Consider the following 13,127-nt stretch of genomic DNA (forward strand, 5'->3'; position numbering starts at 1 on the left):
GGCAATGTGTAATGCCATTGCCTAATCATACGTTAGATGTATGTTGTGTGTTGGGCATACTTTCATTCATTAATACAACACCTGTATAACCTGCAGTCAAAGAGATGTACATGTATTGGTATTTCGACGTTGCAACGCCTTAATACTTCCTTAAATCCCAACGTTAGCTTAGGAAAACGCAATCAAAATGATCATGATTCGATTTTTTTCCCAAAAAGCAAAAGGTCTATGGTCACATCATAAGTCTACCCTCTCCATCAAAAATCAATAGCCCATCTTACGCTCCAGTTGCTATTGAATGACAGATGCTGTGTTTTCTTGGTAATGTCTCTGATCTGATATGATTCTTTTTTGTCGGTTTCCAGGTCATAAAATAAGTGTTTTCATCTTGGATCAACAATGGCCTTCAGCAAAGGATATCGCATTTACCACAAACTGGACCCACCCCCCTACAGTGTTATAGTGGAAACTAGAGGCAAAGAAGAATGCCTCATGTTCGAATCGGGGGCCGTTGCTGTTCTTTGTAAGACATCCTGTTTGAATGCTGTGTAATGGGAGATAATATATATATATATACTCAAAACTCTTGAGATGAAACACAGCTGTTAGAGACATTAACTACCAAGTGATTGACATGATATTGTACAATGATTAAGTCAAAGGCTACATTTACTTACAAATTACAATGACATCACTACCAATACTTGCTTCACATTGTATTGCCTTTGTTTTTCTTCTAGCTGCAGCAGAGAAGGATGCCATTAAAAACACATACGCCAAGATTGTTGATGCCTATGGCATCCTGGGCGTCCTCCGCCTAAACCTGGGTAAGCTACAGACGTATCTTCTCTACGCATGCATCCTCGCTGCAGACATTTCTGGTGACCCCCAGGTTCATGTGTGACTGTGAACGCTCCTCTGGTTTGTAGTCATGTTGCTGCCTCCTTTTAAGCTGCTTTGTCCTGCCCTTTGCATGACCTTGAAGGCTGTTGTTATCACAACAAGAAAAAAACCACACAAAAGATTATAGATGGCTGAGATTTGACTGGCTGGTGACTTCCTTGTTCGAGGATTGACACCAAAGTGTACTCAAACCTTTTATTGTCCAGTCTCTTAATGTATTATTCCTGAATGCAAGGAATCATATCCATCTACTTACTGCTTGCTTTTGCTTCACTCTCATGTCTCTTTTTCTTACTCCTTACGTGTGCAGGTGACTCCATGCTCCACAGTCTGGTGGTTGTGACAGGATGCAGCTCTGTGGGGAAGGTGCAGGATTCTGAGGTTTTCAGGGTCACACAGACAGACTTTATATCGCTGAAGAATGATCCAGCGGATGAGGACCGGATTGCTGAAGTGCGAAAGGTCCTGAACTCAGGACACTTCTACTTTGCCTGGTCTGCCTCTGGAGTTAGCATGGACCTGAGTCTAAGTGCACATCGCAGGATCCTAGAGGACACAACAGATAACCGCTTCTTTTGGTAAGAGCATGACTTTTCCACTATTCAAAGGTTATAATGAGAGTAGCAGTCAGGTATTTGGCTCCGACACTCTCTGGAATATTATACTGTATGAACTAAGTATGCTTTCTGCAATCTGCAGTCTTTCTGGTGAAATTTTTTCCTCTGAACGTGTGATATTGGGGCTGTGTGATTTGCAACTAACGTGGGAAGATTCGCTGTTCACACTGAATTGGTTTGTGTGTTAACTGTTGTGTTATCTTGATGAATCCATAGGAACCAATCTCTGCACCTGCACCTGAAACACTACGGAGTAAACTGCGACGACTGGCTGTTGAGGCTGATGTGTGGCGGTGTGGAGATCAGGACCATCTACGCGGGGCACAAACAAGCCAAAGCGTGCATCTTCTCCCGCCTCAGCTCAGAGCGAGCCGGCACCAGATTCAACGTCCGAGGAGCCAATGACGACGGACAGGTGGCCAACTTTGTGGAGACAGAACAGGTGACTCAGACCTTTGATTCTTTCTGCATCCGTTTCTATATGCCCCTGTGAATGGTCACATGAGCTTTTGTTAATACAGTCTGTTTAAACACTGGTTATCTATTGACTGTTAAGGAGAAAACCTGGTGCAGCTTCATACCGATACTCTATTGCTCCAGCACATTGTGTTGTCACTGGGGAAGGAAATTGTTCAACAATAATAATTATAGGTGCACGGTTTACCTACAAACATAAGGGGAAAACCATTATGATAATGAAATCGCAGCAAACTGATTTAATGGTGAAGCTCCAGTCTGAAGCTCTTGACATTGCAGAAGTTCAACTTCCTTATTGAGCAAACTTCATTTCAGTCAGTATTTAGCTTTATTTGCTGGGTCAGCACAATGTTTGTTGACTCAGCTCTATTTTAATAAACAAAGTTACTTTTCAGCTCCGCATTTTTTGAAATTACTCACCGTTTTGTATGCTTCCTGTTTCACAACAAAAACACAAAGCTATCAGTTGGACAGAATAACTGGAACTACTAACATTATAATAAACTGTAGCACAATTTCACCAATATTTGCTATCCCCGAAAACCACCAAACAGATCCTTCAAAGTCTTTCAGTTAAAGTCCGAATAGAAATTTAACATGTCGAGCTTCGTTTGTGTATTGGGTACAAAGTTTTTTCTAATGTTAGAATATACTGTATTACTAGGTATGCTGGTTATTTTTGCCAACCACTTGAAAGCTTTGACCCATGGGGATTAGTGATTTCTTCCTTGAAAATATCAGCTTATCACCAACAACATGCATCCACTCTACATGAAACGATTTCTCCTTCACATTTCCTTTTTTGTCTTGTCCAAACATGACAGTGTCTACAGTCATAAAAAGTCATAAAACAATTAGAGTTTTATGGACATCTGTACTTTGCCACATTGCAAATGAACTTAACCAAATGATCCTCTTCTTTTGAACAGGTTATTTTCCTGGATGAAAAAGTATCATCCTTCATACAGATCCGTGGGTCCATTCCTCTTTTCTGGGAACAGCCAGGAATTCAGGTAATGGAAACTAAACCTGTCCTAAAAAACGGTTTTCATATATTAAGCGACATCATATGAAAATCATGCAGCAGCCCTCATGTTTATGTTGAACTTGTGCCCATTTGTTATGCTGCAGTTGTAGATAAGGCTCGGTGTCAGTGAGTGCCAAAGTGTTGCTACTGAACTCTAATGAACCCTCCATGAGTTTGTTCACACTTTTATTAATACAAAATGTTATATAGAAAATGTGACAGAATAACACATGTTGTTATTACACGAGATATCTTTACGGTAGTTTTAACACATTTTGTCCATGCTATGTTCAGAAAAAGTCCATAAAGGGTGTTTTGTTGCAACTGAATGAGAATCGGCATCGTAATGGAATGGATGAGAACCCCCACCTGGTATATCTTCTTTTTTTTGCTCTTGCTGGTGCTGGCGCTTTCATACTGCAGATAGGACTTTCTCTGTGCAATGCCAACAGCCAGGGGTGAAAGCCAAGGGAATCCCATTTTATACATTTATCCAGGTCCCATACACTAAAGCAGGAACTAAGATCACCCACCAGATGCACACCTTAAACCACACCAGTGGGATTCTCCTGCCCTTGTCCTGACATTGCACAGAGTGGTGGTTTAAATCTAACGTGGGGCAGGTTTATGATACATATAGTGGTTCGTTGGTAAAGGGCCCTTTTCTGTTTTCCTCAGCTCTCAGACTTCTTTGATCAGGTGAAAGCCTGGTCTGAAAACATCCCCTTCCCACTTCCACTAAGTCACTGTGAAAAGCTCTATTCAGCAAGGTCTACAGGGCTATTCAATTAGTTTGGAATGGGGGCCGGTTGATGAAAATGATCCAAAGCAAGGGGCCGGGAAAAAGATGGCTTGAAATATGAGCAATCATAATTATGAGCTTCAGATCCAGTAAATACTACAACAGCATAGTGGAGTGTAGGGCTGCTCGATTATGGCAAAAATCATAATCTCGATTATTTGGGTCAATAATTGATATCACGATTATTAAAAACGATTATTCATTTACTTTGAAAACATCCATTTATTGGAGAAAAAAAATGTGAACGGTATGTTTTAAACAGTTGATTACCCTGAACTTTAAGTATAATTCAACTGAAAAACCAATACAAAACAAATTTTACTTGAAAAAAAAAAAAAAAAGTAATAATAAAAAAATAATCATTTTATTTCGATTACGTTGTTTTCGCAATCGTTGCAAGCCATAATCGAATTGCGACTAAAATACGATTTAATTGAGCAGCCCTAGTGGAGTGCATATATTGTGTTTAATTAAATCAAACAACATAGCTCCAAGGCCTTTATAGATCTAAATGGCAAGTTCAGAACTCAGTAGGCCTACATGTGAAGCTCATTTAACCATCAACATCATTTCATTTGATTGAATTTAAGTGAAATTATCTAATTATTCACGCATTGATGCAATAAATGACAGTTTGTCACTACAGTAGCTTGTAGGTGGGTTCAAAACCCGAGCCCGCCAAAGTTTTCAAGCATTGTCTTCCCCTCTATCTCTCAATGTAACACCCTCTCTGGAATAAAGGCACTCTGGCACAAACAATAAAAAAAGAAAAGTAGATTACTTTTTAACATTATACTCAAAGGGCCAGTAAATATCATCCCAGCCCGGGGGCCGCCAATTGAATAGCCCTGGTCTACGGTTTCTTTAAACACAGGGTTGTGGGCTCGGGGTTGTTTTCAGACAGAACAGTCCTCCTGCTTGTAAAGCACCATTTTAGCTCATAGTCCCCTCGACAGATTGTGTCTTTGTCGGCTTACTTTCTCCCCACTCCCCATATTCTGTAATTCCTTCTCTGTGCCGGATGGGTAGTTTTGTATGAAGATCAGTCGTTCCTTTAGTTTACATTAGAACTTATAGTGAAGTGTCATAAAGCCTGGCAGGGAAAGATGTAAATCAGTAGAGTGGTAGAGCTTTGCCCTCTTAGCTGATTAGTAGTTAGACTTCTGGTTGATGATAACATCTCAGTTAATCATTGTTTGTGGTTGCTTTCGGGAAAGCACCATTAGGTGAATCAGTCATCAGTGGAAAATGATCACATGTTGCATCAACAGTATTTGCAAATATGTTTTATACTTAAAAAGTACTAGATTTTAAGAAGTGCACTCAAAGGTCTCAACCAATTATAGGTCCAAATAACTGATGAATATTCCATGATTAATGTTCTTGTAGGTGGCATGACGTAAGTGACTTTGAAATGTATCTTAGTAGTATACAATCAGCGTGAGTTAAAGAGGACCAGTTAGACTCCAGCTGTTATGTTATAGAGTTTGAGTAGGATGTGAATGGGTTTTGTTCTAAGGTGTACAACTGTTACTCGAGTCCTTTCAGATGTTATCTCAGGAAGTTATTAAATATGCATGTTAGGCTTGCACAACAGCATGGAAAGGAAGTTGTGACAAAATGGCAGCAGCATGGAGCAAAAGGTCTAGCACTGGCAAACACAAGCCTAGCCAATTTGGACACATGCAGAAATGCTGTCCCTTAATGTCCCCGGAGACCACGCAGTAGTGACAATCATTGACTGGTTTGACGCAGAATGGATGTATTTTGCTTGGGACCTGAATTGAGTGACAAGTAGGAAGCGGAAGAGGAAGAACCCTAATTGGAGGGTGATTCAATTTTATTTTATTGAGTTGATGACAAGCAATTAGAGACAGGAAGAGAAGCAAGATACAAATTGAGAATGGTAATGCAAAGGCAGAGATGGGTAGGGGACAAGTAGGGACCTGCAGTGCAGAGAGTACATTTCCTTTTCAAATCCTCTGTGTCATGCTCAACCTGTCAAGGTGTGTTCATGTCTGCCTTTACTTCTCTGTAAGGCTCTTTGGTGTTTCTACTGAGGGAAGCAAAATGAAAATATACGCTAAAATGGGCAAAAAAGCAAAACAAAAAAGACCCAATAAGGTGACAGGCAACAGGATTTCTTTGCTGCTCAGTGTCTCTGAAAGAACACATCTCCCTCCGCTGACCCCGTGTTGCTGTCGTTGTTCGACACTCTTTTGTTTCTTTTTCACTACGTTGGCCAAATGTTGCATTCAAAATGTATATCCCAACTTCGGTTTTCACCACCAGGATTTCTGGTTATCTGCAGCATGTGTGTTTCTGCAACGTCCCTTTTTTAAAATGTGTATTAAATAAAAAAGGACACTGTGACTTGTGTCTTTCTTGTCTTGCTGTCTCTGACCTGCAGGTCGGCTCTCATCGCGTCAAACTGTCTAGAGGATTTGAGGCAAATGCGCCCGCATTCGAAAGGTAATTAAAATGTTCTGTGTATTGTGTTTGTGTGTGATTTCTATTCCTCTGAGGGGCAGAGGAGACACCATAACACCACATCTCCTGCAGCAGTGCCCAGGGCAGAACATAGAGAGGCTATTCAGACTCCTAAAGGGCTAGATGTTCATAGAAGTGTGTCCTCAGAAGCCGGTTTACTGCAGAGAACAGAAAGGACAAATTGGTAGCCCTTGATCAGCTGTCCCCCTCTGCCTTTAATATGTATTGCAGACAGTTTCTTTGCATATTTCTTATGCCTCCAAGCTCTACTTAGAATGTTGGACAAAGAGCTATGCTACCACATGAGTCTTTGATTACTCATCTTGTCTTAAGTGGAAGTTCATTTTGGAGACCAGGCGGTCAGTAAAATGGTTGTTGCTCTCCCTGTCTAGTGACAGATGCAGGGTTACCAACATAACAGCTCCCTTTAGATTGGTTAGTTTGATGCAGCCAGATGGGATGTCAGTCACTGGGCTAAACTCAGGCTCTCTAGCTAGAAGCTGATCTCTCTAATCACCGTGGCACTCCTTGATTGTCCCGTGTCTGGCTTCATCCTTATCTGTTTTCTGTAGCCTCCCTCTCCGAGCGGCCGCGCTGAACGTGTTAAGACAAGCTTGTCAGATGGTGCACCAGTTGTATCTTACAGCAAATGTGTCTTTTTTCTCACACTAAATAGTTGGCAATGCAGCCAGTCTTTCTCAATATCTGTCCAGATCTGTACTCATGACTCATCGGTTGCTATATCTAGTTGTTTCTTGTTTGCAGTGGCTGCCTTACAGTTTATGTCTATCTTAAAAATGCCTATTAAAGTACAAGGCCAACAAGAACATATTTTTAGAAACTCTGTATTCGTAGCCTTTGTCTGATGTTCTTGCTCCTGGATCCTGCTGATGTTTAATCCATGTCTGCAATATTCTTAACACTTGATGGTGAGGCCTGTGGTTATTGAAGTGCCTCTTTTGGACACTGTTCCTTCCACTAATCTCTACTGCTTTGCAAAACTATTTCCCCCCCTAATAAACTGTTTTGTGCACTCTTGGATTAATTCCACTCATGCGTGTAATTATATTCCCACATTAATAACTCACTGTTGACGCCAAAAGGGAAGCTTGAGTCCTTATATCCTTGCCATTTCTAATGTGTCTTCATATTTTATTTAAAGTCATTTGCTTTTATTGTGTTTTTATCTATCTATATACCATTGGTACCAAGCATGGAGACTTTGACGTGTTATGATAAATGCTGCAATAGGTGTACTATTAGTCTGTGATGTTGTCTTTACCTTAACAATGCATATTATGTTTTGTCCAGACACTTCACCACACTGCGAAGGTTGTATGGTAAACAGGTGATCATCAACCTGCTTGGGAGTAAGGAAGGGGAACACATGCTCAGCAAAGCTTTTCAGGTGAGGGAAGCTATTTGTCGTCCTTTGACACTGACGTGTACTTCCTGTCTGATGCTTCAAACAATACAGAATCAGTCCGAGCTTAATCTAATCCACAGAGGAAACTACATTTGTCTTAAAAAAGTAAATATTTGTATTACTAGTAAAGAAATGTTCTGGTTTGCCATAATGGAATATTTTGTTTCCTCTAGTGCGCAGAACAAAACTTAATTTTCACTTTGTATACGAAAACATATCATGTTTCTTAAGCTGTGGGAAGCACTTTAAAAAATGCCTCACATATTGTTTATATGGCAAACTTGAGTCAAAGTTCTTTGAATGTCCATCTTTTGTGTTAGAGGAAATATGCATGTCCGTGCTGGGACAGGCCTTGCACGCACAACAGTTTTGCATTCAGTTAGAATTTCAGCGGATAATCCTCCTACTCTCTCTGTCACGCTCAGAGTCACCTGAAGGCATCAGAGCATGCAACAGCGGTGAAAATGGTGAACTTCGACTACCATCAAAATGTGAAGGGGGGAAAGGCCGACAAACTGCACAGTGTCCTGAAACCCTACCTCAGCAAGTTCATAGAGGAGTGTGGCTTCTTCTACTACTCTGGAGAGACGGGCATTGCAAGGTGAAAATCAATACAAACAAGTATAAATTAAGTATAAAGGAGTTTTTGATTCTTAACATTTGAACATGTCTTTGTAGAACTCAAGGTGGGACCCTGAGGACAAACTGCCTGGACTGTCTGGACAGAACCAACAGTGTTCAGGCTTTCTTCGCCCTTGAGGTGAGACTTTTCTTTTGAGCATATGATTCCCGTCACATCCATATATTTCTGAGTTCATGCTTATAGTTATTACTTCCTGTTCCTCACCTCCCCAGATGCTCCCAAAGCAGCTGGAGGAAATGGGTCTGACAGAGAAACCCCAGCTGGTGGCCAGGTTCCAGGAGGTTTTTAGGACCATGTGGTCTGCGAACGGCGACTCCGTCAGTAAGATCTACGCGGGCACCGGTGCTCTGGATGGCAAGGCCAAGGTACACAATATGGACACGCCTAATACCCATAAATATACAAGTTCACAGCAATTCGTAGCCTCAGCCACCAGTAACAACTAGGGATGTAACGATATATCGAATACCCGGTAAATAAATTTCTCAATACCGTCGTGAGAATGACAAAATCTACCGTAGTTTAAAAAAAAAAAAAAATGTAAACCTTTATTCAACCAGATTGTTCCGTTGAGATCATCGATCTCTTTTTCAAGGGAGACCTGTCCAACATGGCAGCAAGTAGGTTACAACATGAACATAAAACAACAGATAACACAAAAGGACATGGTATTTACAGGGCTACATGTACATACCTAGAGACATTGACAAGTACCAACAGTATATTTATATCTCGCCCTGTCAATAAGCCTCACCTTCTTGGCAAAAACTGTATTGTTTTTGAAGTGGTGGAGAGACAATGCACAGATTTATTCTATTGCAGGGTCTGATTATTATATTGTTGACACTTTAAAATACTACTATCCGACTAAAATGCTTTACAAATCAGATTTATTATTTAATAAAGAAAAAAGAAATTCAAGTAAAAAAAAAAAAGAAAAAAAAGAAATTCACATTTTTTTTCTTTATTTTTCAATATCGCGATAAATATCGTACCGTGGACTTTGTATCGCGATATTATCGTACCGTGAGTTTTTGGTATCGTTACATCCCTAGTAACACCGTCCTTTCAGTTGTTGATACTGCTTGGAGAAATAAAGCACTGCATGAGAATTATTTACTAAATACATAGTCTAGTTATGGTCTGCTAATGTAGCTAACGTTGCAGCTTGAGGGAAGATCACAAGAAATGGCTCTGAGCTGTAAAGTGGAATTCTCTTCAAATTGACCGAACAAAGGGGGTCACCTTCTAACTTTGATCTTAAACCATAAATAGCACTTTAAATAATGTCTAGTTGTGTGCTACGGTGCATGCAGTGACAGCGTTGGTCCTCTGTGTGTAGAACTGTGTGCTTCAGTTTCTTAACTCTTGTGTGCTGTCTCTTTCTGCTCTCCTCTGGACCTCTCTCCCTCTGTGGTAAGTTAACAAGCCAGTCCATGTTGTATTTTAACCGTCGGTCTATTTCTGGTGCATTATTGATTTCAGTGTCTGTGGGTTATATGAGGATGGAGGATGGGATAGGTGGGGTTATTTTTTTAAAAACTTGATTATGTGTCCCTCCGTGTTATGTATACTGTCTTGACCTGGCAACTTTGAAATCTCCATGGAGACGGACCTCTACTGATCCACAGAAATCAAGTTAAAAAGAAAACAAAGGAGATTGATATGGTGCCCTCACGTGTTGAGTGATCTTACTGCAGCATCGTTTCCTGTCTCACATTATCTGTTTCTATTGGATGAACAAAGACAAACCAATTAAAATGATCACCATGTGGCATTAAATCAAACCACATCAATCAGAAAAACCTTCCTGTGAAGTTTTGATCCTTCCTGGTCAGTTCATAAATCTATATTACTCGGATCTCTCTGATGTGTTCCTGCTTTTCTTCTCTTCCATGGTTGGTGTGTGAACGACAGACTATTTCTCACACCGAGTAAGAGGTGAGCTAATAATCTGGGTGTTTTTTGTGTGCGTCTGTTCGTAGGTTGGAAAGCTAAAAGATGGCGCTCGTTCTGTGACGAGGACCATCCAGAACAACTTCTTCGACAGCTCTAAGCAGGAGGCCATAGACATCCTGAGGCTGGGCTCCACACTCAACAGCGATCTGGCGGACAAAGCTCGAGCCTTGCTCACCACTTCCAGTCTTTATGGTAACTCTTTTACAATATAGGATGTATTTTTTTTATCACTAAAATGTACATATAAATACAGGGTGTCCGCGGGGTCTTAAAAAGTATTAAAAGTTGATAAATCAATTTAGTGAAAATGAAGGCTATTAAAAAGTATAAAACGGCAAATTCCAAGGTATTACATTTTGTGGCTTGTTTTCAATAAGTGTCTATAAATGGTCCAAAGAGGTTGTATTCTACAGTCTGCCTGAATGTAATCATGGCGTAGGTGTGTAGTGTGATTCTGTGTAGTTTATTTATGGCATCCCGTTGGATTTGACGTCATCTGAACAGGACATCACACGCTCACTGCTTGATAGCGCGCGAAGCTCCGTTTATGCCGGTTGCTAAGCAACATCGTTATGGGGAAATGCAAGTCTGCGTCCAAATGGTTGAAAGATAAGGAGGAAGGACAATCAATACTGTATATAGCAGTGGCGAACCGTGGCTATGACAACTGGACCTTCTGTAGACACACCCAGCCGCCGCTGCCCCCCTCCCCCCCCCCTCCGCGGCATTATAATGTCCGTCTTTTCACTGAATTGTTGTCTTGGAAAGGGTACTCACAACAATTCCGCAACAACTTCATCTTCACCTGTTGCACTTGTCATTTCAACGTTAAAAACAATAAAACGGCATGAATTGCTTCGTCGCATTCATCTAGGTCCTTTGTCTCGAGCCAGTTAACTAGCGGGCCTTATAGAGTACCCTGGAACCGAGGGGAACTCTGAAAGAACACGCCCATTGGCTGCAAATCAATATATGATTGGTTGATCAAACTGTCAGTCCAAACGTACGCTCTCATTCATTGCAACGGCCAGGGCATTCTATCAAGGATGTAGAATACCTTGGCTGAAGGATATTCGACCCAGAGACCCAGAACAAGATCTGATTGGTTGCTTTCTTTTCTAACACAAAACCACTGAAATGCGTAGTGCATGGTCCGAGAAGGACAAACAAATCAACGTAACACTGTGATATTACAGATCAACAACACAGATACCATTCTCATTTATTCATTTTATATACATTTTATTACATTTTATTTATATAATTAAATCGATTTTTTTTTTTTTTATCTGAGTGTTCCAGGGTATTCTCTGAATACCTTGAAGGCCCTGACGGTTCGCCACTGGTATATAGTCAATGTGAGGTAAAGTGTCGCCAATGTAACCGGTTAAAACTCAAAGTGGCGATGAGGTCTTAAAATGTAGGAAAGGGTCTTAAAAAAGGTCTTAAAAGGAATTACATTTGACTTCAGGATTCCTTCATATACCCTGACATAACTAATGCTGCTTTCATATTCTCTAATGCTGAGAAAATGTGTCTTTTCTGCTCTTATCAGGGAGGAATTGTTTGCCTATTTTCACGAGTTTTGACGTGTCTCTGTTGTATCCCTGTTAGCCAGAAGCTTACTCATAGCAGGGTTTGCGTGCGCTGCGTCGAGTGTAATCTCCATGTGTCAGCTATCTGTCCCAGTTAGATTAAAGCTGACCGACTGCTAGAATGATCCGTTAAAGCACTGGTTAACCCGCCCTTCTCTCCCTTCTCTCCTCATTGCTCACAATATTAGTCACTGAGCCCATCTTGCAATCAGGTATAGTAACTGGCAGACTGCCCACAGTGGATGGATGTTTTCATCTCATCACAGTCGTCGTCGTTTTTTTTGTGTTCGTTATTGTTCTTTTATTTAAAACCCAATGTTGGTAGCGGTTACCCTCTGTCTGATGCAAACAACCAGGCTTTTGAAATGGTGTTTAAAAGTAAGCGGATGCTGAATTTTGCAAGGACATTTCCACATTATTTAGTGTAAAGATTTTGAAACAAGGGAACCATTACCAACGTTGATGATTTGGATGTTCCCATCCCCCATGTTTTACATCAGTGTTCTTCTGTTGTATTTTGATGTTCTCCCATTGATTATTTTCTTCCTGTTATTGTTTTGTTTCCTGTATGCCACCCTTCCTGCATGCCAAACACTCAAACATTTTACACTCTAATCCGGCTCTCCTCCCCTCTAAAGCCTCTCCAAGAGTACTGCTGGGAATGTGTCAGAACTACCATAAATACACGAAGCCCAAGCAGATCCGCGTGTGTGTCGGCACCTGGAATGTTAACGGGGGTAAACAGTTTCGCAGCATTGCTTTCCGAAACCAGACGCTCAACGACTGGCTGTTGGATGCTCCAAAGAAGGCAGGCCATCCTGATTTCCAGGGTATGTCTGTGGTTTAATAAAACATACTCACTGGGGATGAATTTACTGTCTGGACATGGTGTTTGATAGGGTTGCTCTTATTTATTAGGTGTAAGAAATAGCTTGATGTTTTGGGTTATACTGGTATTTGCATTCTTGAAAGGATTTTGATGAGAAGAAAGATACCACTCTCTTATCTGTTTGCTAAATACCTCAAATGCTATACAGTATCTTGTTTATTATGTGGTCATAAGTAACTGGCAAGACTCCATGAAGAGACTGATTAAGACATATCTCTGTTTATACAGTATATTTACTTCAGTATTTGCATTTGCTTGTGAACAATAGGTATGACTTATTTTGATTAAAGCACTATATT

General features: G+C 40.7%; 1 protein-coding gene across 15 annotated transcripts in view; it reads left to right on the plus strand.

Annotated features, from left to right (window-relative positions):
• synj1 (synaptojanin 1) overlaps nucleotides 1–13,127 on the plus strand; it is a 35,160-nt gene that overhangs the window by 836 nt on the left and 21,197 nt on the right. For 8 of the 15 annotated variants that reach the window (XM_079647824.1, XM_079647825.1, XM_079647820.1 and 5 more), the window contains exons 2-15: nucleotides 366–523; nucleotides 741–827; nucleotides 1,214–1,481; nucleotides 1,737–1,962; nucleotides 2,927–3,010; nucleotides 3,319–3,396; nucleotides 6,237–6,298; nucleotides 7,628–7,724; nucleotides 8,168–8,343; nucleotides 8,421–8,502; nucleotides 8,598–8,750; nucleotides 10,371–10,536; nucleotides 12,128–12,151; nucleotides 12,578–12,769. In XM_079647824.1, coding sequence (XP_079503950.1) covers nucleotides 400–523; nucleotides 741–827; nucleotides 1,214–1,481; nucleotides 1,737–1,962; nucleotides 2,927–3,010; nucleotides 3,319–3,396; nucleotides 6,237–6,298; nucleotides 7,628–7,724; nucleotides 8,168–8,343; nucleotides 8,421–8,502; nucleotides 8,598–8,750; nucleotides 10,371–10,536; nucleotides 12,128–12,151; nucleotides 12,578–12,769 — 1,819 coding nt within the window. In that variant the 5' untranslated portion in view covers nucleotides 366–399. The remainder of the gene's footprint in view (nucleotides 1–365; nucleotides 524–740; nucleotides 828–1,213; nucleotides 1,482–1,736; nucleotides 1,963–2,926; nucleotides 3,011–3,318; nucleotides 3,397–6,236; nucleotides 6,299–7,627; nucleotides 7,725–8,167; nucleotides 8,344–8,420; nucleotides 8,503–8,597; nucleotides 8,751–10,370; nucleotides 10,537–12,127; nucleotides 12,152–12,577; nucleotides 12,770–13,127) is intronic. The other 7 variants (XM_079647833.1, XM_079647826.1, XM_079647823.1 and 4 more) reach the window with 5 other exon arrangements.

This window comes from Notothenia rossii (genome assembly GCF_949606895.1).
Source record: "Notothenia rossii genome assembly, chromosome: 9".
Classification (NCBI taxonomy): Eukaryota; Metazoa; Chordata; class Actinopteri; order Perciformes; family Nototheniidae; genus Notothenia; species Notothenia rossii.